A 27735-nucleotide genomic window follows, 5' to 3' on the forward strand; every position below is an offset into this window, starting at 1 on the left:
TTAATTATCTTAGGAGGAGCATCCAAAAAGAAGCAACAAGAAAAGAAAAAAAAAAGGAAGAATGATGAGAAAAAAGGAAGAAGAAAGAAGAAAAAAAAAAAAGAAAAAAAGAAAACAAGGGAGGGTGGGGAGAGAAGAAAAAAGAAGTATAGACAGCCAAATTCCTTAATAGTGCCTACTTACTTGTTCAGGAAAAGGACACCTACATGCTTTCAGAAGCATCTGATTGTTTCTATGTCAGGAGTCCAAGGAATAATTTTAAATATAAAAATAATCAGAGTCTGAATGGCGTTGCCTGACCCATCTTTCCTTCCTGAAGAACATTTAAACAACAGTTTAGCAGCACATCCAAAAGACTACTTAGGAGGTAGGACTGCATACGGAGTAATTCAGTAGACCTTGAGAAACTCTACCATCAATGTTCACCATGTGTCAAGAAGGACAGCTGATCGTACAGCAAAATATTTGTTTGTTGCCTTTTTCCTGGGGAAGAACTCACTGATATGCTCTCTTCAGCTCTGCTGAGCAGTGGGTGAGCTGGGACCCTTTCTCTATACCTGAAACAGGCATCTTCTTTACCAGAACTATGCTGTGTTATTGAGGATCTTCAGTCTTCTGGCAGCCTTCAAAGTAATTGTTTTCTGTTTCCTGTTGAAGCTGAGTTTTCCACCTCTATCTTGCCTTTCTGAAGCTGCTGAAGTCGGGCCTGAGTTGCGTTATTTGCATTAGTATGTGGCATTGCCCACCCCAAATCTGGCAGCATTTTGATTATACTGGTTAACAAAACCAGACCACTAAGAGTAATCAGCATCAGCCAAAATAAGCTAAGATTGTTTCTGTTTCAACACAAGCTACAAAAATCCTTTCGGTTTTTAATTGCCCGCTGTGGTGGGCTAATTTTTAAATCTAATGTGAGGTTCATCATTTGGGTGCAGAAATCCTGTGTGTGAATCACATTGGGCAACTCTGTTCTGTCCCACCCTAACAACTAGCTATTCCAGAATACTTCCAGTGAGGTTTACCAGAAGGTGTTAATGATATGCATTACACCAGGCTAAATGTGAGTGATGAACAGGTGTTTCAAATTATGCAGCAATAATTCTGAGATGTCAGAATCCAGTCACCTCTTACGAAGTTTGCCAGAGGAGCTTGCTTAGGAGGTTTGCAGCAAAGTTGACAAATCGGCTGCCTGTCTTCTCAGCCTCACTGCTTCAGTACCCCTACCATCTCCACCCGAGCGGAGCAGGATCCAGAAACCATCCCGAGCAGGGAACTCAGCCTCCTCTACCCCTTGGGGAAACTCCTTAGGCAAGACCCTCTTCTTGCATTAAGTAGGGACTCCCCTCTTCTGCACTTCCCTGGACAAGTACAAAACACCGTCCCCGTCCCCCGTGTCCCCCCCCCAGGTACTTCTATTCAGTTGGGAAATACCTGTAGCTAGTAATTACACCATCTCTGGCATCCTTCATAAATCAGGCATGGCGCTCTGCCCCAGAGTAGCACAAATAAAGGAGACTCAGGGAGAGAAGAAGGAAGACTTATTTTCCCTTTCTTACAGCCAGGAACTGAAGCAAAGGAAATGTAAATATTTTCCTTGGGGTCACAAAAAAGTGTGCAGCAGGGCCAGGCACTGGATGTAACGACATGAGACAGCAGAGTGAGCAGTGCCATGCAGGCCATCGCTTCCCACAGAAGGAAGCACTGTCCTGTTGAACTCAAAACTTCTATAAAGCCCATCCCCTCCTCTCTCCATACTTGGCTGTGCTACTTTGAAATTCTAAAAATTAATTTGAAGTTTTTATGAATAACAAATAATCTTCTTACTTTCAAAAATACAAGCTTTTATTTTGTTTAATTTTAAGCTATTGATTTCAACAGCATTCTGACAAAACATGACAGCTTGTATGGACTGATGACTTCTGCTGTAAATGTGGTCCAGCTGATTAGACCACTAAAAAATATACATTTCCTCACACAATCAGTTCACTTAAAAATAAAATATTGCATTAATTTCTTCCCCTTCTGCTGTCCTGTTTTGCATTTTTGTCATAGACTGTTTATTCAGGTAATTTTCATTCTTTGGTATAGTAAACATCAACACTGCACTTCTTTGCTAATACATCTATAAACATAGCAAGAAAGATTTCTTTTTATGAGCTAAAGGTGAAAAAAAAACATTGACAGTAGCTGCGTGTTGCTGGTAGCAAATAGTCTTTCTCCTGTTTCTTTCTGTGTTTAAAAATTAAAATTGTTACTTGTATGAAACCTTTGGATACTACCACTTTGTATTAATGGAGACAGTCCAAAAAATGCAAGGGTTTGATATTTCGCAAGAAAATCTGCCTTTGACAAAGACTGGAACAGGTAATTCTTTCATACCTTCACAACAAGGTAAGCCAGCTATTTAGAACAGTTTAAATTGCATCTTTAAGATGTCAAGTGAGATGTACCATTTGATAGATTTGGCTGTCATGTTGAAAGGTAGCTTTTTTTTTTTTTTTTTATCAGATGTGCTTCATTTGTCTAGGGCTTTTAAAGACCTACGATTTGCATTCAGTATTTTACATTACTTAAATATTCTGCAACACTATGAGTGCTTCAGAATTACAATACAAATTTCATTTAATACTCCTTAAGCATTTGTTCACTACAAAATCTATGCCAAAGTTAAATTACTAACAAAGCCATGTTAAAGCATTCAGCCTCAGTCCCTTTTCTTTCTCATGACACTCTTTGGCAATGGGGTAAGGTAAAACACACACACGTACAAATAAACCTGTTAAATATTTTATAGAAGAAGGGAACAGCAATAGTAAGTAATCCAAAATACTAGCTCTCTGCTCCACTTACATCATCTGTATTTACTTTATATGTAATGTCAGAAAAATAATTTTAGGAGAAAATGTATGTTTGTCATAAAGCGATATAAGCAGGTATGCTAATGAGAAAACAAGGACCATTTTTGTCAGGCTTCTCCATTAACAGGAATAAAATACTCTATTGCATAGCACAGCAAACTCTCTTCTTTCCCAAAAGCACAGCCTATCAAAATATCCCTCGTAAATATTTGTGAGCTCAGAACCAAAAGCATAAGAATAATAAAAATTAAATAGAACTAATAGGCAGAGACCTCAACGTTCAGTTTATGCAGTCATCTCTCTTCCCACTTTTGAGCCTATCTATTTTATTCCTGTGACTTTTCAGATTTTTTCATGCTACTCTAATATCCTAAAATCCTTTTAAATGAACTACTTATTTGCAATGAACTACGAATTTGCAGAAATAAGCCTACCAAGTCCTTTTGGTCTTTCATCTTTGTTAGAGACGAAGTTTGACAAGGCTCTTGTACAGAAAGCCTCCTCGGGGCCTTCATTCTGCCTTTAAGACTATCTCCTTTCTGATTATATCGTTTTATAGCCCGGTCACTTGTCAGCATCTTTCCTTAGAGAAACTCCATGGGAAACCATAATTTTCTCCAGGTAAAAATACATCAGGCTTTTTTTTCTTCTCTAGATAATCTGTATTTCATGTGTTCCCACATGATTTTTCATCAGTTTTTGTTTCTCTCTTCAGGCTTCTGTTTCCCCAAGAAAAGCTAATTCTTTTCTACAAAGCTGCATTTTGATAAGTTTTTCTGACTTCTCCCTTTACATCTAATTTAGGTTAGAGTCTTTACCTCTGGCATACCAGAAGTGAGTGAATGATTACAGTGGTTCAATGCCTGGGAACACACAACCTGAAGGTACTTTTGGTAGATCTGAGAACTGGGTTTAACTTTTTCCATCCAACAGCTGTGTCCAACCCACCTGTAAGATCATATGGCCTGGGAGCAAGTCTATTTTCCCAGGTAGTATTCTTGCAGGGGCATCACCTCACTCCCTTCTCTTGCATTTCCTCCTGGATATTCTTATAGCAAAATTCTTTACCTACAGTTCCCCCACTGTCTTCCATCAGTGCAAATTACTGATTTTTCCTAAAGCAGGCTTCAATTCTCAAATGTGTGTCTGTTATATAGAAGGCAAAATAAAATCTTCGGAAAGTGATTTTGCTGAGACTTTAATGCAGTCAGGGTATTTCTGGGTAACCCCCAGCTCTAACAGTTACATTTGGCAGGCTTCTGCGACAGAAGCAAAAATGAAAATCTTTGTGCATTCCCAGCATTTGAGTTATTCTTTCAAAACCAAAGCTGACTGGGGTTGGAATTGCCACTGGGAGGGTAAACAATTGCTCACTGACCTATCAGCAAACCTATCTGCACAGGCTTTCTGCAAAACTTGTGGCTCTCCTATTCTTCTTTTGTAGTAACACGGTATCAGGGACTTTGTAATTTCAAATAGCCTCCAAGCTGCTTCAAGTTATGCTGTTTCCAATAATTAGGAAGCAAAAGTTGATAGCATGTGCAAATCTATTTTTATGGCCTATTTCCAAGACAAAACAGAGCCAAGAGTCTGTTCTTTATCTTTAACTATCAAGGATCTCAAAACTTCCGGAAAGAACGTGCATCATCACCAACCCTTGCACAAACAGAGCACGCCTACGTTGCTGTGCTGCAGAAACACGTACCTCTCCTCCCAGCTACGGCAAGGTTGGATGGGGCAAGTGTCTTGCAACACCGGAAGCGTAAGCAGTGCCTGAAAACACAGGCTTGGCATTGGCGTCAGTCCCCTGTTCATCCCGTATTTTTTTCCTTTTTTTGACACTAGGAAAGCTTGGGACCAAACGCAGGAGATGCCCAGAGCCCTAGATGGCTAGCTTTGTTCAGAGCCACCGGTCTGTATCCAAGCTGGTCAGAGCTGTTCTTTCAATGATCTGAACAGTCACAAAGATTTGCATTTGCCTTTCAATCTCCAAGGCAAACCTACAGTAATTCCCTTTTCTTTCACCTGCTTCTTTCAAATAAGTTTAATATTCTAGCATTAATAGGAGATCAAGCATTCGGAATAATGGACTTCACCCTCTTCCCTTTACTTCTGCCCATTACTTGTAAAGCCAGCCTACCTGTCCCTCTCTGTCTTCAGTTACTTTCACCATCTGCTCTAAAATTCTCTCCTAGTGTTATTTCCTTTAAAAGGTACTATGCTCCATCAGTCTCCAGGTCACAAAACCAGAATTTGACATTATCTTTGATTGCTTTGACTGATTTAATTAGCAGGCAACGTGTATTATGGAAGGTCATAAATATTTATAGTTTCCAAAATATTCCTTTTATTGCTGTTGTGCAATACTGGAACGGATACACTAAGGCAAATTGGTTTTGCCTCTATTTATTATAAGATTTGTTCACTTGACCAGAATGAACACATTGGAGTTAGACAATAGAAATATCAAGAAAGTCTTTTAATCATGGCTTTGCCACTCAGAGACTAAACGTAAGATTCTCTAAGAAGGTGAGTGGCCTTTGTCTATATGTGTTAGCTGTTCTCTAGGGGATGGAATACAGAAAGCTACTTCCAGATGACCTCCATCCAAGCTAAGAAATTCATTTACCATCTTCAATCTAAAATTGAAATGGGAGAGAAAAGTGCTCCTTTTATAATTTCATTCACTTATCTTTCTATGAAAGCCTTGGTAATTTATATATTGCTGCACTTGAAACACAGTTGCTGAGATTGGAGAACATGACTCTCAGTGAGTGTTTTGATCCTCTTTTTCCTACCTAGGTGAAGGCCACTACCATCAGAATGCATTTATGTCCTTGATAATTCTCAAGCTGACATTTATAAAACCACCTGAATGTGTTCACTTGTGTCTTGTCAGAGGCAACTGCAAAAGTCAGCCTTTTCTGAGTGTCCATAAAAACCTACTGAAGCTCTTAAGACATAAAAACAGACCCAGAAAAACTGACCATTCCTAAAAGAAGCTAGACCTCAAAACCCTACAACATGGGCTAGAAATTCTTTCTACTATTAATTCCAACTTGTCACACTGGCCTACATTAATTTAATCTGCACCACTGTGTATTCCCTTTGAAATATGCCGGCAGTGAAACTCCATGTTGAAAATGTATATGGTCCCCCTGTATCGACCAGGTTGACACTTACCAATGTAGAGAGTAGATCAAAAAGCAAACTAAAGAAGTTAGTAAACCCATATTCTTGCCAAATGCAGTTTTCAGCTATTTGTGTACATTTCTCCCTGGAGGTATTCTTGCAAGCCTGTACTTCTCTTTCAATTTGTAACTGTACTGCTGGGGGGGTCTCAGTGGCACTGTTTCAACACGCACGCAAAGAACTAACTCTGGGGAAAGTACAGCAAAATATTTGAGCTTACCCAGCAATCCTGGTCCCCTAAAAAAAAAACATTTCAAAGGGGCCTGATTTTCACACAAAGATGTTCAGCAATTTCTGAAGCTTTTTCATCATTAATAGAGGCACCATTTTCACTGGCTGCTTTCCATTTAACTTACATGTAAGTGTTTTGACAAATGGGGCACATGACATTCCTTGTCTCTTTTCCATGGCACCCCAGCTTCATTCCTCCCCAGACTTATCTAAGGAGCTACATCATTCTGAGGAGATACAGGTCCCATAACTGCTGCCAAATTTCCGTCTTCCAGTCAACGAGCATAAACTAGACTATAGATAATTTCTTATTAGCTAGGTCTGTTCTGTCTTATCTGAAATTACATATGTGTCTTCAGTGTAAGCAGTAATTAAATACAAGATCCAGTCACTGACTAGCCACTGCTGCCTCCAGATTCCTCTAAGACTTCTTTCTAATGATTATCATTGTACATGGCACTGGCTTGCACCACTTCACCAGCAAGAACCAGACTCAGATCCAAACGTTCATACAGGTGCCATGTCCTACAAGGAGTGACAGACATTCTTGACTCGGTTTTTACAATGGCTAGCAGGCCGAGTGCATTATGTATAGCTCAGCAAGTGGAAAAACATACTTTTGGTGATATTTCTGAAATTATATCTTCTCTCAGGCAATGTACTATCTCAAGACCACAAATTGGCTTCTTATATGACCTGCAGATTCAAACCAAGTGACTTCCTGCCCTTAGGCACTTGAATCACTCCTTGTATAAGGATGACGGTCGCTCTTATACAGTTGCCCGAGCAGGTGATTATGGCAGCACCCATCCTGCAGATAGCAGTGTAGTGACTTCAGGTCTTGCCCAGGAACTGAGACCTGGCTTGTGACATAGCTGTGACCCACAGCCTCCAGAGCACAGAAGAGAACCTGAGACTTACACGATGGACAAGTCACGAAGCCATTACAGAGAAAAAGATGAATGACATGATTATCGTCATCCTATCCTTCTCCTCCTGACACAGTTTTGAATGAAAGTGGCTGTGGTTTCTCTGCCCTAAGTGGATCACAATATTGTCAGTAGATGCCAGTTATATTCAGAGCCTGCCAACCGATGAGAGAGCTTGGTACAGAGACACAGAAACTGTGAATCCCCCGTGGCCTAAGAGGACATAGATTAGTCAAAATGGTAGCGGGTAGACAGAGCTCGAGTAACTTCATTAGAAAAACCTAATAAATGCTCCGGCACCTATATTTTCCCTAAGTTGTAACACAATTTTTTCTTACTCCCCCCCATTTTAAAAGAAGCTAGCCTGCTCTACGTAAAAAATATAAACAGCTTTGATTATATGAAAACATACAAGGGTTTACTCCACAGGGCATGTACGTCAGACAGATAACAAACAGATAGCTGGTGACTTCTAGTGGGTGAGACAGGGCAGCAAAATTAAGCTACTGCTCTGAACTTCCCCACAGAGGAGGTTCGGCCCATCGCCTGTAACAGGAGCTTACGATAACCGGCTAACCAGGTAAGCATTTCATGTTGACTGTTATGAATGTTACATACAGGAACCCCTCTGAGGGCTAAAATGGCCTCGTCCTGCTTTTCTTCAAACCCATAACAAAACTTCAAGAGGTGCACATTTGGATGAATTAGATATGATGAGAGACAAGAAAAGGCAACATCTGTTATATCCAGCAATAAGGGTATCATTCTTACCAAGGTTCTCAGTCACCCACATGAAGCCTATAATTAGACGCCGTGTGGGCAGGTCCGCACCCACCGTCATGGGACTGATTCCAAGTGAAAAGAGCTGGTAGCAACCAGGATTTGACAGGGAGCTGGCTGAACGGAGCTTGCAAAGCAGCAACCCTTTCTGCATTCAGAGTGGTAAGTGGCTGAAAACTTGGGAGGGTTTCTGGGCAAGTGTCCTTACTAACTCCTGGTTGGGGCTGGAGGACTGTAAGGACTCCTGCTTAAAAAAAGACCGGCTAAACGGTATGGTCTGAGTCAACAGGCAAAAAGCAAACAGCAGCACTCAGAGTGATCCTGAGAAGACCCTGGCAGCAGTTACAAGGCTTAAAACTTTTCAATTCCAGGAAATCCCAGTAGGAGATGAGAATTTCTGGGCGATGACAATGTAATGCAGCTAGGAAAACAGGGTGGATTCAGTGGGGCTAGGGTAATTTAAGGCTGAATATATCACTATGTTTTCAAAGGAAGAACAAAATGACAGTATTGCACATGGAATCTGGACTTTTTTTAAAAAAAAAGGGAAAATGCATGAGAACACAAATAACAGCTGAAATGAAAAAGGAGGACAAATTAGTCTACAAGTCAAGCATTATTAGGAGCACCGCAAATTTAAAGTGAGAATGGAAGTGGGAAAGAATTACAGAACTGTTACATGAAAGAACGTGGCAAATGATGTATTTTGGTAGAATACCATATACAGAGAAACTTGAACTAGTCATCAGCAATGGTCATTCTGCACTTCAGAAATGGCAAAAGGAAAATAGTGTTGGTCTTAGAGCTCACTAAATTTAACAATAGCCTGATCACAAAGAGGAACAGTGAAGGTCCTGCTGGAAAGACAGACAAGTGGCCAGATGCTGGCTGCAAGTTGGATGAAGGCTCCCTAGTTAGCACAGAACTGGCACAACCACCTCCCAAAACTGAATCATGTTTGTTGGGTTTTTTATGATGCCTGTAGTCAGGTTAAATGATCCTAATTGTCTCTGTAAATTTAAATGTATGAATATCAGCGTAAGGTCAAGGTGAGAACCCTATAATTTGGGAAATCAGAGCAGGTACTGCACAAAGTCCTGAAGTGGGAAGCCAAGGACTTGATATTTAATAGGTTTTCTTTACTATTATCTCGCAATTTCTTTACATTGTTCGCTATTTCTAAGCAACTGACCTAAACACCTTGAAAGCCCAAATCTTACTGAATCCTCCAATGATGAACAACTCTATGTAGAACTTTGCCTACATATTAATCTTTTATTGGAACACTGCCCATGTTAAACGCCTCAAAAAAGAATTTGCATCACTATTCTGAGTCATTATTTCAGGTTAATGCCCTAGTCCACTGTCTCAGAATCAGTTTAAGAGGTCAGTAGATACACAGAAAACTCTATTACCTAGACCAGACAACATATGTGAGCCCTGCCTTGCCTTGGTTACTACTTCTTATTGGGTGGTTTGGAGAAGGAAATCTACAAAAGGTTCTGGACATCTTTGCTCCACTACAAAATTGATTTATCTAATGTTAAATTTGTGGGTTTCAGAGCTATTCAGTTAGGATCAGTTTCCTCCTGGAGAACTTAACTGTACGCAAAAGCTGGTGAGCCAGCAAGAATGGAGACTGCCTAATGCCAAGGTGGACTTTTACTTAGTATTACTCGTTTGTATTGAAGCAGTGCCAAAGGGCCTTCATCCAGAATCAGAACCCTACTATGGGCTATTTAGGGGGAAGGAGCTAAAGGTGAAATTAAGTCTTTTATCAATTATGCCAATTACTCTGCTACCTGCATTAGTACACCATATCACCAGCACTTTATCCAGTACCATGCACACAAGTTTTCAGTATTTGATAGTCTGTGTCTGAGCTACCAAATGGGGACTGTGCCTAGAAAAGATGATATTCTTTGTATACTTGTAAAGAATGGGCTGAACAACATTACATTCAAATAAAACAGAAAAAATTATAGCATACTTTCAAGTATTTGCATATGGGTAAATACATACCTGATCCCCTTTATGAGGCCTAAAGATACTACTGTAATATTTTTTTCCTTAGTCTCTCTTACCATTTTGGGTAATGTTACAATGCTTGGGTGTGCAATTAGCAAGTGTCCTCTAAGCGCCTCGGGCTCAAAGCCATGCAAGAATTTGCTGAGAGAATGGGAAACTTAACCTGTAACTTCTATACCCAAGGCTTATATGCTAAACTCTAGATGGCTGCTTCTCCTTTGTGTTGCCCTTACACTGTTAACTGAGTGCTGTGCCAAACTACTGAAAAATACGAAAAGCTAAAATAAAACACTGAAAAGACAGTACTGGCAAAAATATTCTCTCTTTAAGGACAATGCCAGTTCAGAAATTATAAGTATTGTTGGAGTGGTAAGGCAAGAAAAGATGGGAAAAAAATATAAATGGTGAAAATTAAAAAGACTTGAAAGAAGGTACAGAACTTAAACTTCAGTACTGAAGGGGAAAAAGCAGACCTGAAAATTGGAAAGACAAAATAAGACTAAAGGGACAGAAGATACCATGCTTAGCTTTGTTGACAGAAGAAAACGAGTTAGCACTGCAGATCGTTACTGCAGAAGGAGCTGCTCCTGCTCTACCGCTGCTTGCTCTGGACATAATGATATTAACAAAGGCTGTTCCCCACCTCAGCATAGGCTGCTGAGGTGACCCTTTAACTTACCATTTGGCCTCTTTGAAACACAGGATGAAGAAGTGGAAGGCACCATCTAGGTCACTGACCCTCATCCATGCCACTTCTCACTGTCACATTAAAATGCGATAAAACTCCATCTTAAAACCAGCTATGTTTTTTGCCCTGTGACTCCAGCCAGATGGCTGTTTCAGAATAACACACTGGACTTCATTTTTTCATGGCTAGTTCTTGTTCCACCACTACTGCTTTAAGTATCACTGCTCCTCTTCTGGTGTCAGGTTATATCTTTGGGAAACAACCGTTTACACTCTGAGCCTTTGTACCCCTGGTCTAAAAGTCCTCCCTTCACTTCTTGCTCTGCATTCCCTCTTTTCCATTCTCATGATGATCCAAGAAGACTTTCTCTCAATCTTCTCCATTTTCTCAATATCCCTCTTGAACTGTGCATGCAGCACCAATGAAACCTCTGTACTTTTTAATTAATACCCCCATCTATATATTGAATACAATGTATATGCTGAAAATACTATTGTCCCAACTGTCTATGTGGAAACAAAGACTAACAAGTTGCCTGGCACTTCAAAAGTCACTAATAATACATTAGCAGGACTTCAAAGGCCTTTCCAGTTATTGCTTCCTCAGATGTTCACCTCCATTCTGTATGATATGCAGTGTGACAGCATTTACTTTCCCAAACAATAAAAAATAATCCCACATTCATGACCTGTATTTTTTATTTAGTAATCCCTTAGTCTGGATGTCAGTATTTTTTCAGTATGAGCTCACGTCCAGCAATACCAGTGTTGAAAGTTGGCATGCAGCGTAATGCCAGGAACTGATTCCTCTAAAACCCTAATCAGTGATGATCCATCATGAGCAGTGAGTAATTATAGGGTCAAAAAACACGGCTAAAAAAACACGATCACAGCTTGATCATGATGCGATGCGAGGGTGCGCAGTAGGAAGAGCTCTATTTGTAAATCCAGGAGTTGCCTTCTAGTTCTTTGCCTTTAGAGTCTGAGATGCAATAATTACTTAATTTTTAATCTACTTAATCCATGCATTTAATTTTTAATCTACTTAACTGTTGTAGTAGTGCATGTATATAATTTTAATTTCTTAACCAAAATACCAAGTAGCAGAGCAGATCTTATTAAAATCCGAGTATCATGAGACTTACAATGTTGATCTTATAAAAGTGTCACGTTAGTTTGTCATGTCATGTAACTGAATTCAATTATACAACTTAATCTTTTAACAGTTTTTCACAATTTTTCTTTCATGAGTGAGTAACCTGTGGAGAGTTTCATTATTCTGCCTCAGGCTGATATCAGACTGAAACTCCATGGGTCTGAAATTCCTCAGGTCATTCATCCTATTTTTTTTTACCTGTTAGTATATCAGTTTTCTTCAAACCTGGAATTTTATTACTAATCAATAACTTAACAAAAAGTTGTCATTAAGGTCTTTCTATAGCTTCTTAGTTTTTTAAGAATCCCAGCTATGAGTTACCAAAGTCCAATGATTTTAAAATATGTAGTTCCAGCAGCTATTCTAAAGCAGATCTAGCATTATTGTCTGAACAGGGTATCTCCATGAACTTTTTTTGTGGTGTGAACATCAGCTGGTTTTGGTAAAGAGAAAAAGAAAAGTGTAAACATTTCACTTCAGTTGCATCACTGCCTTTTTTTCCATTTTATCTAGTAATGAACCAAAAACATTGCATCTTTTTAATTCTTCCATGCATGAAGGACTCCTTAATTCATGTCTTAATTCTACTGGCCATAAATTTACACGTTGGCAATGCTGTTTTCCTTACGAAACCTGTGTGACTTCTAGCTATTAATTCCCAGTTACCAATATTCCCCTTTTTTGTACTCTTGTATTCTTCCAGTTTCTTTCACTTTACCAAGTTGCCTGTAGGTTTTTAATCTCTTTTCTATCACTTTTTTTTTTTTTTTTTCCAGTATAAAGGTACCTAATCTTCATTAAAGAAAACAGTGGCTGTTTTGTATCCTGTTACTGTTCACCAGGAAAAAAGATAAGAAGAGTAATAAGAGAATGGTGAGTAAAATTCTTAGCAATTAGATAAATAACATATGTTGTTTAAATTTTTTTAAAAAAATATCTATTTATTGTAGTGAGATTATTAGGTTAAAAATGCTGATAATCAAAACCCCTGAGATTTGGGCTTCCTTCTCATGAATAAACTGTGTACCTGTTTGTGCGTGTCCTGAGGAAGGTGTGTGGGTATATGTGTGGGACTTAAAAATACACTGTTGACAGTCATTATGCAGACTTTCTCATATCTCAAACCATCCAATAGTGGCCCATGAATCACAGGTTGAGCAACAGTGTCCCAAAGTTGACTTGATGGCCTACTGTGAAGGACAACTACTGCTCCAGCGTAGGTTTTATATTTTAGGATGTCAGTCCAGGAATATTTGTAATTTATTACTATTTTTTTCTGAGCTGAACAGCAATTTGGAAATATTCAGTGCTGTTTTCCTTCAGAAGTGCATATCCTCTGTCCACTGAGTATAACAATTGAGCTCAGCATTCAGCAGCCTTCTTGCCAGCAATACTGGCTAGGCTGAGATCACATTCACAAACAAGTCATTCCAGTTCCTCTTGTTCAGCAGTAAGCTTCTTAAATGCCTGGTGGAAGAATTTTCCCCCATCAAACTGCATGTTGCCTCAACTCTTTGCAAAGACGTAATTTCTTAACCTCTTTGCAATCTTTTTGTCATTAACATAGACCAATAAGAAAGCCTACCCACTAAAAAATTGTCTCCTACCCAAACTACACCTCTCTTTTTAACAGAATGAATCAATATTCCACAAAAAAAAAAAAAAAAAAAAAAAAAAAAAAAATCCTGCATCTTCTATTACTTACCTAGCTACATGTTAATTTCTATTTTCTGCCTTCAAAAGAAGAACCTCTGAAAGGAAACTACTGATCACTCTTATTTGGCAAAAACCTCCCACATTTTCTAAAATCATTACTCATTAGCTGCCTTTCAGATTTTGGGTCTGAAAAGAAATTATACTACCCCTCCTGCTGCAGTGTTCCCAACATGGACTATACATCTCCTGAGTATGAGAGCTCTCCATTAAATATAAGCAAATCCCACTGAGCTCTCCAATTCATTTGAAGAGCCACATCTTCTGTGATTTTCCTGCACTGTCATCAGGTTCTCGTCATGATGATGGGTACTTCTTGACAGATATTCCAGCTGAACGGAGGTCCTCCTTTTGGCTAACAGCTAGGACCTCTCTGTTCTTGTCTGTCACCAGCTGCTTAGAGTAACTCCTGATCCTTTATCCCTCCTGCTCTTACTCACTGCCAGACTTCCTCTCCACTTTCCACTCTCCTCCAGCAGCTAGTTTTCTTCTCTGTTAACTACATCAATGGATGTGTTAGGCTTGGGAACAGAATCGTATTTCCAAGGAAATGTCATGATTCCTCTCAGCTCTGCACTTTGCAACTCCAGCTCACTGTTTAGCTATTCAGCCTTGCTCCTCTGCCCTACCACAGAAACGAGGAGCTATTACCACACAGGGACTTCAGAGCTGATCGGAGAGTGCTCAGAGACACACTCCCTGCCCTCTGACCTCACCCCATTTGGCTTGGTTAGAAAAGCATGTCATTACAGCCAAATAATCCAACTTCCACCAAAAAAAGCACATAGGTGGACCACATATGCCTCCTGTCTGTCACTTGACACACGAGCTTCAAGGACAAATTCTGTGAAATTCCCAACTGTTTCATGTTTGTTTCTGAGAGCATTTATTAGTATCAATGACCTTTGGAGCTTTGATTTTCTAGCTTTCCCACATTGCCAAATCTCTAAAAATATCCCTTGGAGACAGTTTCCTGCATAGGAAGACTGTACCTACTAAATTTACCATTTTTTCTTAATTACTTCTAATAAGCTATCTCAGTGGCCAGAGGTGAAAGCTCAAAATTTTTGCTTTACAAGAAAAGCAGTATGTTGAAAATGGGAGGCAGGTACCATAGGAAACACCTAGAAGAAGAGGAAGTTGAGACCAGTGAATGAGGCAAACAGGAGGGGAGAACGGTGAAATATATGGAACCCCTGCCACAGGAAAGCCAAGTGAGGAGAGGAATCTGAATAAAGTCAGGGATACGAAGGTGCATAGATGCAAAGAACCCTGGGTAAAAACAGCACAAACAGCCTGCAGATACAATCATAGAATCATTTAGGTTTGAAAAGACCTTTAAGATCATCGAGTCCAACCGTTAACCTAACACTGCCAAATCTACCACTAAACCACGTCCCTAAGCACCACAACCACACGTCTTTTAAATACCTCCAGGGATGGTGACTCAAGCACTTCCCTGGGCAGCCTGTTCCAATGCCTGACAACCCTTCTGGTGAAGAAATTTCTCCTCGTATCCAATCTAAATCCAATCCAATCTATCCCCTGGCACAACTTGAGGCCATTTCCTCTTGTCTTATCACTTGTTACTTGGGAGAAAAGACGGACCCCCACCTCACTACAGCCTCCTTTCAGGCAGTCGCAGAGAGCGATCAGGTCTCCCTTCAGCCTCCTTTTCTCCAGGCTGAACAACCCCAGTTCCCTCAGCCGCTCCTCATAGGACTTGTGCTCTAGACCTTTCACCAGCTTCATTGCCCTTCTCTGGACACGCTCCAGCACCTCCGTGTCCTTCTTGTAGTGAGTGACCCAAGCTGTCAAGCGTGTAGACTTTACCAAGTTACAGGTATCACTGTCTTTGTTCTACCACACGTCCCACCTGTCTCCTCACAGCTGGCAAAAATCAGGACCTTGTGATCTGATTCACTCCCTCAGCAACCTGCATGCAGCATTGGCTGTGCAAGAAATGCAATGTACAGCAAAACTGAGTGGAGGGGAAGGATCACCTCCCTTGTGCTGCTGGCAACGCTCCTCCTGATGCAGCTCAGGATGTTACTGGCTGCCTTTGCTGCAAGGGCATGTTGCTGGCTTATGGTCAATTGGTGTCCACCAGGAGCCTCAGGTCTCTTTCTGTAAAGCTTCTTTCTGGCTGATGGGTCCCCAGTATGTACCAACCAGTGTTCAGGTGCAGGTCTTTGCATTTCTCTTTGTATTACACTCTTTTTAAAAGGACAAATCACTCTAAATAAAATGCTTAATGTATATATTCCATTTGCTTTAGGTGGTTGGAATGTGGATTATTGCATTTTATCTCCTTGCCACAGTAGCAGGTGAGACACTATATCTATAAAAACTATCACTAGAAGGTGTATTCAGATGAAATAATATATAGGAGATGATGACTGGTATTTTCCCTTACATTGAAGCTGTTGTATGGTTTGTGGGTCATTGTATGACAATGTCTATTACTGTGCATAGAATTAATGCTAAAAGGCTCTACTCTGTTTAAATTTTATTATTAAGAATACAAGAGACATAACTCTGTCCTGAAAATTCACAGAGAAATTCAGAGCCACATGTCCTCCTTCTATCAAGACAGCGCACGAGCTGTCTTTACATGACTGCTGTATACAAAGAACCGCTCAGGAACAGGGTGCTTAGCACAACAGACAGTGCTAAAATATAAAAGTTGAGCATAAGTGAGCAAGAGACTTGCTTGATCTACAAAAAGCTACTATATTGAAAGAAATGATCATTTCACTCACAGTACAAGGTTACTGCTTAGATCTCCTTCAATCCTATGAGCAGAGACACAATGCTTTGGAGGAGGAAGCATGCAGGAGGAACTCTAACAAGCACTTCTTAAAGGACTTTTTTTAAAAGAAATTGAATTAATCCTTTACAAGCCTAGAAAATGGTGTCAAAACAGTGTCTGGGTCTTTACTTGGTTTATCCTCAAATTATTTAGCTCCCCTCATGTTACCTGCTTCAGGCAATATCCATGAAGGAAACAAGAATGAATCTCAGTTTCCAAATTAATCATAAAATGAAATCCTTAGTTTTCTGCTCTTCAGACTATACATCATCAAGTGTAAGAGAGTCCAACATATGAAGAAGTTGTTTCTTCTACTCTAGGTAAAGAAGTTTGCTACCAGAGGCTTGGCTGTTTTACAGATGACCCACCCTGGTCTGGGGTACCAGGGAGACTTCTGACAGGTTTGCCTGACTCCCCAGAACATATGAACATCAGCTTCAATCTCTACACCAGAGAAACAGGAAATAACTCACAGGTGACATTTATTTTTAACATCAAGAACTAACTAAACCTACAAACGTTTGTTGACTTGTTAAAAAGTCTATGTCAGTCATCATAGGCAAACAAGTGAGAATAAGAAGATAGTTTGAAGGTACAGTAAGGAAGGTACTTTGGGGTAAAGCATGAAAAAAACTGTTGTGAATGAACTGTAGGACGCAACGGCTTTCCTGGCATTTTTCTGCTTGAGGATATGGGTTATGGCAGACTACCTTTTGCACGCATTTAGCTCTCTGAGGAACGTTAAGACTTGTTCAAGTAAACAGCTTTCTGAATATTCAGATAGGAAAGCAAATACTGCTGACTTACAGGAAAGCTGAGCTAGGAAGGTATTGTGACTTTTAAAAATAAAAGTCTGAAGAAGACTGATTTTATGCAATTTCCAAACCCACATTCCACCCTGAAATCTGAGTGATTTTACATTCTTACCTGTCTCTCTGCTCTCTGAAAATAAGACAGAACTACTCGAGTTTCTTATGCCCTGAAATACTGAGCAGAGCAATGCAGAGGAACCTGTAAGATCAGGAGCTGGGACCTCATCACTTCAGTAAATACTTATGGAGCTACTAAATTCCTTTCAGGCTCCCAAACCTAGCGTCCCGTGAGCTGTACAGGGATGTTTAGGATTCCTCTGGCATGAACTGTGATACCATCACTGCTGTTGCAGACATCATTGCTTGCAGCAAACCTGGTTGCCACGCTGAGAATCCAACTCAGGCTCTCTAAAGATGAAAGATTATACCCATAATAAACTTTTACAATCTGCAGAGCAGGGACAGGTGAGCACACAAGATGCATTCAGCAGCAGGTTACTCAGCACATCTGTTGTTGATAAAATAAGTCAAAATACACCTTGCACTACTTCCTAGCCACTAAACTTAAATGTATCTGTGATCTAGGGCACAGCCCTTCCACACCCAAACTCTCTGAGCTCACATCACAGACCCTGCCTGTAGTCTGAAAACAATACAGTCAACTATCATTCTCAGAGAAAAAGGAAAGTATACAATTAAGCAGCTTGCAGCAATGTGCGAAGATCAGCTTCACCCCTATTGCACGCAGCTCTTGCATGAAACCCTTTCAGCCTTTCTGGAGCAGCAAAATAGGCATAGAAACATCACCTATCCACCAAAAAAAAAAAAAAAAAAGCAGCTGTTGCTTAGATGCAGAGCAGCACATTGAAACCAAAGGTCAGGTCAGTAAAAGGGCAAGCTGAACCAGGAGGTGCAGAGCTGGTGGGCTGCTTTCTGGTGGAACTCGTCCAACTCGGGCCAACAGGCATCATGCGACATTGTGGCCCTTTTAGGTTGCTTCATATTCCACATAAGGGGGTTCTCCCTGCATTAAGCAAAATAGATAGGAGCAGCAGAAACCACATGGGCACAACTTCTTTGGAAACCATAGTGGAACTGAGAAAGGGGAGATACAAGGGTCCCTAGACCCAAAATCACAGACTTTGTCCATTCAAAGTAGTCCCTTGAGTCCTACAGAGGGGATGACCTAGCTGACTTTTTTCAAATGTTTGAAAGTATGAATAGATAAATTTTTTCTTTTTTTTTTTCTTTTTTTACACACAGGTGATCTCAGCAATAAATTCATCAACCATCCAAAACTCACATTTTTCCTTACGTAGGAAAACCTCTTTCATCATTCATGGATTTGGCAGCACTGGAAAAAAAGGCTGGGTGGTAGAAATGTGCTTGGTATGAGAGAGTATCCTCTGATTTCCATCAGCAGTTGTAACTACAATCTGTCAGTATCCTTTAGGTGCTAATGCTCACCTTCCATTTTGCAATTCATTATGTAATAGCAGATACCAATCAAGAAGTAAATTTCACAAAAGCCCAAATGTTCCCACTCTGGAAGATGCAGCATAGTCAAGGCTTCTTCGTCATCTCTGATATTTTGCTTCTCCAGAGAGTTTCCATCCTCAAACCCTACAGATCAGATCAAAGCCATAAACTGAACACAGATGTCCCCAGCCTCTACACCAATGTCAGAATATCAGATTAGACACACCAATTCACTACCTCTCCCATTAGGAGCAATTGAACCGTCCTTCAGTCAAAAGGCCTTCCTGAGTTGTAAAGCTCAGGTTTCATTCTGCAAATAGTATTGTTGTTCACCACTATTGAGTTCTTAAAAAAAACCCAAAACACCAAACTTTTTGTTTGATCATAGAGTGCAATGTAAAAAGATTTGAAATGTGGAAGCTACCACAAAACCAGCAGAGCGTACTGTGACAATGACAGCCTTGGCTCTGATGGATAAGCAAAACTTACTCTAGTTTCTGCTTCTTCCACAATGGCAGGGAAAAGGACAAGCTAGAAAAAGACCACCACTGAATACTAAGTCACAGATCTGCAGCATTATTTTTGTTCATAAATCTATGAAAACTTTTAATCTAGAATATTAATTTTCTAATTTTTTCAGTTGAAAAGAAACAGCAATTCTATCTGCCTCTCCACACTACAAACTTATGGTGCCTACAGGAGAGGAGAGCCCAGGATTCAATACACTATCACTTCAAGCTTCTGTTTTCCTTGTCATTCACCTTCAGCTATTTATCATGGATTAATTTTTGTTTCCACCCCTTGTTCTTTCTCAAACCTTAAGTGAGCCTTAGTGACAGAGAGCTACAACTGCAGACTTTAATACATGATTCTTCCAGTGGAAAAATCACTGATGTCTGCAAGACTGACCAGTACCAGAGTGACCAATGCATTAGCTTGCTTTGCTGAAATAGCAACTTTCTACTCTGCTCCAAAACTTTCCAGTCTGACACGACTTTCTCAGTTTTAAAGGCACTTGGTAAATAAGTCTACTTCCTGTGCTAGTCAGTTAAACCACCAACATCCCTCAAAGAAAGTCATATACCATATATAGAAACTACTGTGCAGTTGTGTGGCTTTTTCATATTATTTCAAATATGTATACAAACGGCTTATAATGTAAAATATTTCCATTAAGGTCTTTCATAATTGATACTTTTTGGATGAATGCCTTGTTATATTCCACTTTGTAAGAAGATGCATGTTTCAGTGTCATACGGGCTACAGTGAAGAGTACGGGTTAGTAAAGAATGAGAAATTCCATGATTATATTACATTTTAACATTTGTTCTGATTTAAGTTGAATATCTGTTTGTTATTTTGTTTCCTTAAATATTTTGCTTTATGTGTTCCCACATCAGCTCTTACTGGAAGTGGAAAATATCAACTGCATTGCTGTCGATTGGCACGAAGGTGCAAAAGGCACCTACGTCAGTGCAGTGAACAACATCCGCGTGATTGGGGCTGAGGTTGCTTATTTCATAAAAACTTTACAGGTAAAAGACACAGCTACAATTCTTAAGTGTTTGTAGTGGGGTTATGATTTGCTGCTTTGATTTTGAACCTTGTCCAGTACGGTCAGCCAGTGCTTCAGGAAGAGCTGTACAACGCATGCAGTTGAGATCCATCTAATTATACTAATTATCAACTCTGGAAGGACTTCTCACAGCCACAAAAGACGCAAATTAAGTTAGTGGTAGAAAAGAGGTGCCAATTAATTAAAGACCAGTAGGTGGCAACATTTCCATATGATGATACAGGCAAGAAGGCATTCAATGGAAATGAGGCAAGGCCTACAAGTTCAGTGCTTACAGGATTTTTTCCAGCATTATATACGTGTGCTAGAAGTAAATTAGTATCTCAGCACCACTGAAACGAGCAGGAGCTGGCTCACTTGCTAATGCCATATTTGCCTGTCTACAGGCACCATAACCTGTCCAGTTGCCGCCTTCTAGCTGTGAATTTCCTGAAGGCAAATGTTCATTTACACATATAGCTCAGAACTGCTTGGTTGCAAAGTTTAAGAGTACCAGTATTCCCCACTGACTTCAGAAAGACTTGTGAGTACTTAGAACTGCTGAAAATCAGAACCCTGCCTAGCTATGGACTTGATCCTGGTCAGGAGGTGTTCATCTTAAAAGTGCTGCAAGAGAGAGTTCAGAGCCCACAAGGCAAAGCACCAACTTTTTGAGCCCCTCAGTATCAAAGAACACCTCCCCAGAATCTGCTGGGGTCCAATCTACTGTTTCTACCTAGGAAACTCTTACCTAGCCTCACACGTTTGCTTCTGTACCTTTCTTCTTTGTGTACAAATCCCAGGGCACTCAAAGACGGGTTCAGTTTCTCACTTAGTATCTCTATTACTGCCCCATTTGCAGTCTAGGCCTCTCTTTCTTCCATTACAAAAGTGCATAAATGATCCTTAGACTTTCTTTTCTTTTCCCCCATTTAAAAGCTTCTGAAGTTTGACTTTAGGAAAAAATAAGCTGCATGGTAAATAGAAGTACTGCAATAAAATGTATTCAGAGGAATCTGCTGTCTAACAATAAAGGTAGAGAGGCCAGTACTACAGATATTTTTGTATTTTGGTAGATGCATGACAAAACAAAACCAAACAGTGTAAAAACCTCAAGCAATTAGCAACCAATCCTTGTCATCTTTGGTCACTACAAAACCGAGCAAACCCCTGGGTGAAATATGACCCTGCATGCAGCCTACATGCTGATTAATCTCCATTTCCACCTTCAACACACGCATAATATCTCAGCAGTGCAGGTCTTGTACAGGTGACATCTGGCAAAGAGGAGAACGAATGTCACCCCACTAAACTTGTCAGTGGAAATATTATTGAGCGATATGATCACATGTTCTAAGCAGACACATGGAGAACAGACTTGATAAAAAAGGGCTCCATAACAAAGTAAATAAAGAAAAAATAAGATCATTTTGATAGAAGATGAAATTAGGGGTTGATCCACATGAGAAAGAAGGTTCATATTTTGTCACCAAGGGTAGCTGAATACGGTAACCATATGCCAACACTACAACAGTGAATCTGTCATCACTATACATTTAAAATTCTAGATTGGATCATTTTTCTTTCAAGTCTTAGTGTAATTCAAACAATAATTAACTCAAGGTACTCTCACCCTGTTTGCTATGCAGAAAGTCAGACTAGATGGTCCCAAAGGCCCATCATGTAAGGCACCCTCTTTGCTTGCTATTTAAAGCCTGTGTTCTTGTCTCCCACCACCACCTTAACAATCAGAAAATCTTCAGATATTCCCCTCGGGAAATCCATTTAATTGGCCACAGTCTGGGAGCACATACTGCAGGAGAGGCGGGAAGAAGGATCCAAGGCATCAGACGGATAACAGGTAGGCTGTTCACCGAGGTGCAGAGCTAACATAGCACGGTTCTAAAGGAAAGAAACTTGCAACACACTGGTCTGTAGACTGGAATTAAATCATTGGCAGTGCTGGAGACACCTTGCATAAGAGCAGGCAAACTTTATGCTTCTCAGAAACAAGGGTAATTATTCCATCATCTTTCTCTAGTTAGGTTAAATACTCTTTACTGGAAGACTTTAGTGGAAGGACAAACATAGTTAATAAGTTTGTAACATTATTGTCATTCACTGGGTTACATCAAGCCCTACACAAAGACAAAGCAACATACCAAGAATCCTTAGTTTTTCCTATTCGTAAAGCTTTACAGGCTAGTAATAAGCTCACAGGTTATAAAATACCTCCTTCATAGTAATACAATGCCATTATACAGTCTATTGGAAAATATTTTACTTCTGTTGGAATAAGTTTGCCAAAAGGTTCATAAAACCATATGATTGCATGTTTTTTTCAATTTAGCTCAGAATCCACATCATTATTATTCAAGATGCTTTCTGCAATACTCAGTATGTGATGTTGTAAGTTGGCAAAAGACATACTAACACGTGCAACACTTCTCTCCCTCCCTCAACCAATAAATGTGGGGGTTTTTTAGGCTTAGATCCTGCTGGGCCCTATTTTGAAGGTACTCCTCCTGAGGTGAGACTGGATCCTTCAGATGCAGACTTTGTTGATATTATTCACAGTAACGCTGCTCACTTTCCCGCCATAGGTAAGTGTTCATGTGCAAGTAAATATCTGCAGGGATGGGCATGCCACTAAGACACTGGTGACACATGTGTATCTCAGGGCTTGGAATGTATAACACCACCGGTCACCTGGACTTTTACCCAAATGGAGGAAGTGTGATGCCTGGATGCACTGATTTCATTCCAGAGATGAAGCAAAGTGATTTTGAAGTTATCATTGCAGGTAAACATACATTCCCAACATGCATAGTACTTTATTTTCGTTCAATCCTGAAACATGAACTATGAAAGTAACTGTCTGTTTGGGAGAAAACAAAATTGATTTTTGCTTATTTACTCATAAATTAGAAAAGGCAATAAGAAACAATAAAGGCTGGATCAGAAAAGTGTTACCCAGGGAACACTGTAGGGAAAGGAGGTATAATACAGGTCTAAGCTTTACTTCTGTAATTTGAAATTGGACCTGCAGAACACAAAAAGGCAGAGAGCAGGGAGTGTGCAAGTCCAACAGCCCAACCAGCCCAGCAGGAGGTTTTCCAGGCTGAGATAGGCCAGCGTCTTGACTAAACCGGCAGCATGTCACCACCACCTTTGGTTCCTTGCAGATGCTGCAAAGAGCATCCGACACTTACAAAGGCATGAATTAGGCAAAAGCACTCCATGTTTCCAGGGACTGTACGTGCTTCACCTCTCCACCTGAGACTTCTCTCTCTTCACAGGCTTTGGAGAGGTTGGCAGAAGGCTGGTGGATTCCTCTTGCTCTATTAAGCCTTTTAAAACTATAATTAAAGTCATCTTGCTGTGACATCTCATATATATATGGCTGTCTTCTTAAAAGGGACTATTACACCATAGCAGACTAATGCATCTCACTTGAAATTTTGGCATAACTGGCTCACAGTTCTCTGGATAAAACACAGACAAAACAGTAACTTTAACTGCAACTAGAAATGTGTAAAACTGGATGAAAAATTATTACAAGACCATGCTGCTCTTCTGTTCCATGCCTTGGCTGTTTCTGTGGTGAGGCAAGTTCAACTCTTGTACCGGAGAACAGGAGGTTATTTCACAGATGCTCATAAACTTTGTTCCAACAGATGCTACAATCATTGGGGGGTGCCATCACTCACGCAGCCATGAGTTTTATTTTGAAAGTATCCTCCATCCCACTGGATTCCTTGGATATCCCTGTGAAACGTACAAATCTTTTGAGTCAGTAAGTATATCAACCCAGGAACGGGTGAGCTGTAAAGAAAATAATCCAGGTCTCTGCACTCACGATAGGTCTTACTATGTGCACAGAGCGCTTGGATGCTGATGGTTGTGCTCTCATGGTGTGGTTTGGTAGGAAGAAGCACGCAGCGAAGCACAGGCACAGTGGCTCCATCAACTATTCCGCTCTGAAAAATGAATCCTGAAGCACAGATGATATCACCCAATAGGAAAAAAAATTAAACCCCATACAATTCTCACTCTAAACTTTTATGCAAAGAGCACATAGGTTAGATGTATCTACCCTACTAAATCCTGGGTGAAAGAAGAGACATTTGGAGCCTCCAAAATCATTGACTCTCTTCTCTAATTTACACTGGGAACTGATTAGAGCACCTAAACAAATGCACTTACGAATGATGTTCTTCTTTTCCCCTCCATATTGTGTTGCAAAGTGGATGCAGGCAAGTTCCCTTTCACTGGGAGGGTAAAATTGGCTTATATTTTGTCCTAGACTCTAGCCGAAAAATATTTGAACTAGGGATTTTCAAACCATCATCCACACAGGTATTAAACCTGCTTATTCCACACACCCCTGGTATGCCTAAGTGCAGACGCCGTTATCTGAAACAAGTTTATCAGGTTTTGGTGGTAAGATATGACAACGCACAGCACTGCCACAGCCTTGCAAGATCAGAACAGCATCTTGAGCTTTAATTTTGCCAGAGCTAGGATGAAAAAACCCCACTCCTCATTAACTGATGCTTGTCTTCTCCCTAGGGAGACTGCTTCCCATGTTCCCAGGAGGGATGTCCAATGATGGGCCACTATGCTGACAGATTCCCAGCTAAATTGAAGAGGGTAAACCAAAAGTATTTTTTAAATACAGCAGCAGACCCACCTTTTGCTAGTAAGTGGAGGAGGTTTGTTACAGTTGATCATCTGTTTGAAAAGTGATTGCCTTGATGTGATTTACAGCCATGCACTTCTGTTGCTTCTATAAACAAGTGCTAACATGTCTGACAAAAAATGCTACATTAGTTACCAAAATTCAAGCTCACCAAGTCTTTCATTTGCCAACATGAATAAATTCCAGTTAGGAAAGAAAGAACTTTCCAGTATACTAGCATTTTTAGATCTCTCATATCAATGACAATCTAGTTTTATTTTGCTTGTCTTTAATGCAGCTTGGAGACAAAAAGTATTTATCAAACTGTCTGGTGTAAAGAAAATGAGGGGGGACATAAACCTAGTTTTCCATGACACAGAGGGGAACACAAAAGAATATGAAATTGCCAGGTAAGATAAACTAATATTTCCCTATAGCATTTAATGCTGCTAACCTTAATCTACACATTTTCCACATATTTAAGCAGTGCAAACACTTATTGTGTTGCAGACATTCTACTTAACATCAGATATGAAAAAAAGTTATCCCATAGATAAGACCTATGTGAGCAGGTTGATGGTTGCAAAAACGAAATGAAAGTCACTTCCTTTCCATGAATTATGTGACTTTACAATAAATTAGGAATACAGTTTGACAGGAGAAGTGCTGTTTTTCCCCGAGTTGCTCTTAAAAAAAAAATAAATCTACACCTCTGGAATGCACGTAATTCATAGAGTGCTCACTCGTTGCATACATGCTTTAGCACTGCTGCTCCCACATTAGCATCACACATGTCAGCGTACTCGCTCCACGTGCTGACAAGACTCTGCTCTGCCAGTGACTTGCTGTATGATCTCAGGCAAGGTAATCCTGTGCCTGAACCTATCAAATTTGCAAAGCGGATACCTCCTTCCTCCCTAGGATATATTAAAGGCCATCACTACTACATAAATGGTACATTTATATAATCTGGCCAGGGAGCTTCATTCACAGCTCACATCATCTCCCACTGACTACCAAAATAGCAGCTCCCACTGTCTTCTGTACCTGCTCCAAACCAAGCACTTCCACGCGTTCTCCTGCCATGCTCTGTGCACGTGCAGACCAAAGCCCCACAGAAGTTCCCAGATCCTCTATAAAATCCTCCCCCAAAACCTTGCCTGGAGCTCTTCCTGCAGCGATACCTGCAAAATTCAGCATCCTTGGAGGCTGGAGGCAGCCTCACCCTTATCATCTCCCGGTGGTCTCCGGCCACATGCATATTTAAAGTTTCCAGTATTGTTTTTCATCCTCTCCCTCTTCAGAGCATAACACCCCAGAGTCCTCGTCCAGTGCTCTGTGCTGTTGCAAAGAACAGAAAAAGTACAAATTTCTGTTGTAGCAAAGGGGAAAACCCAACTCTTGTGGAGAATGTGATTTAGTTCAGTAATCTCTGAACTGTCAAACTTAGCATTGCTGTCTTCATTTTATTTGCAGTGGAGTCCTCTCTCAAGACCAGGTTTATACAAAATACCTTGATGTTGAAATTAACCCCCAAAATACTAAAAAAATTGAATTTCTCTGGAATAAAACCATATTCACTCTGCTCTGGGCAAGACTGGGAGCAGAAACAGTCAATATAACTCATGGAGAAGATGGACATAGGTAAGTATATCCCTTTTACAGGTCAGAAGGAATGGGAAAGGAGTGCAAAAACTCTGGGACACAGGATTGAAAACTGATCTTAATAAATCAGACACATGGTTTGTAATCAACAATGTGAATTTCAGTAACAACAAGAACAAGATATTACACTGTGGACAGAAAAATCAAATGTTCGAGTACAAGCCAGGGAATAACTGTCTGGAAAGGAATACAGCAGTGAATAATTTGGAATGTATACTGTTTTGCCACTGCAAAACAATTACAACCCAAGATAAAGCAAGTCTCATTCCCAGGTGCATTACCAGGAGTATTGTATAGAAGATCCAGAGAGTAATTATTCTAATTTGAATAATTGGGGTAAGACTGTAACCAGAAGCAGGGTCATTTTCAAGGTTGGAGACTATACTTCAGGAACAATGCACACAGACTGAACTCTGAAAAAATAAAAAAAGAGATTTAGAAAACTTGATCTGTGTAGAGCAGCTGAAGGAAATGTGTTTCTCAATAAAGAAAAGCCTGGAGAGAAGCCTAAAAACATATGCATTAAGTGTCCATGAATGGCAACAGTCAACTATTCCACATATCTACTGGGTTTAGGTCAAGGTTTAATTGATGTATTTTACAACAGAAGAAATATTGGTTAGATATTAGGAAAAAAACTTCTTCACAGTTTGGCATTGACATGGACTATTTAGAGAAGCTGATGAACTCCCTTTCAGTGTGAGCTCCTAAAAGAAAAGCTGCAAAGCTTTGATTGGGGAAATCTAGTTAAGCACCTAGCTTAACAAAACGCCTTTCTGACTTTATCTAGAGCTCTGTATTTATGAATTTAGAGATTATTTTTAGTCATGTATTAAAACTCAGATTTTACAGCTGCTCCCCAAAAGAAGGAAATTCAGCTTGTTACTGTTAATATGCAGATGCTAATATTCTGTACAGCAGGCTTTTAAGAAGGCTTAAGTGGGATTATGGATCGAACTAACAACCCTCAAGGTGACAGCTGACAACCTTTCGTTTTTCTTTGGGGGAAAATAGATAAATAAATCTTGATTCAAGTATTTTTTTCTTCTCAGGTCAACATTTTGTGGCCATGGAACTGTGACATATGGAGTTCCCCAGTTGCTTACACCTTGCGAGAAGGTCACCGGGTACAACTGTTCTGTAAACGGCAGCTGAGC

At 40.1% G+C, this 27735-nt stretch overlaps 1 protein-coding gene across 1 annotated transcript; it reads left to right on the forward strand.

Moving 5' to 3' along the window:
- Nucleotides 1–285: 285 nt before the first annotated feature.
- On the forward strand, nt 286–27733 carry LOC126042968 (pancreatic lipase-related protein 2-like). Its single transcript, XM_049810780.1, has 14 exons — nt 286–367; nt 4474–4676; nt 15853–15901; nt 16707–16861; nt 18462–18587; nt 20078–20212; nt 21985–22093; nt 22719–22835; nt 22913–23035; nt 23910–24028; nt 24805–24934; nt 25212–25323; nt 26390–26557; nt 27631–27733. Exons 1-14 carry the CDS (start codon nt 286–288, stop codon nt 27731–27733), a joined length of 1731 nt encoding a protein of 576 aa, XP_049666737.1.
- The last annotated feature ends 2 nt before the right edge of the window (nt 27734–27735 follow it).

This window comes from Accipiter gentilis, chromosome 9 (genome assembly GCF_929443795.1).
Source record: "Accipiter gentilis chromosome 9, bAccGen1.1, whole genome shotgun sequence".
In the NCBI taxonomy this organism is placed as follows: Eukaryota; Metazoa; Chordata; class Aves; order Accipitriformes; family Accipitridae; genus Astur; species Astur gentilis.

What these genes read in the sequence shown, in the direction of transcription:
- LOC126042968 (XM_049810780.1), top strand. Translation starts at nt 286, where the DNA reads ATGGCGTTGCCTGACCCATCTTTCCTTCCTGAAGAACATTTAAACAAC. An exon ending in TGCTCACTTTCCCGCCATAG is followed by an intron (nt 22,836 to 22,912) that starts GTAAGTGTTCAT and finishes TGTGTATCTCAG; the next exon opens with GGCTTGGAATGTATAACACC. An exon ending in CATGGAGAAGATGGACATAG is followed by an intron (nt 26,558 to 27,630) that starts GTAAGTATATCC and finishes TTTTCTTCTCAG; the next exon opens with GTCAACATTTTGTGGCCATG.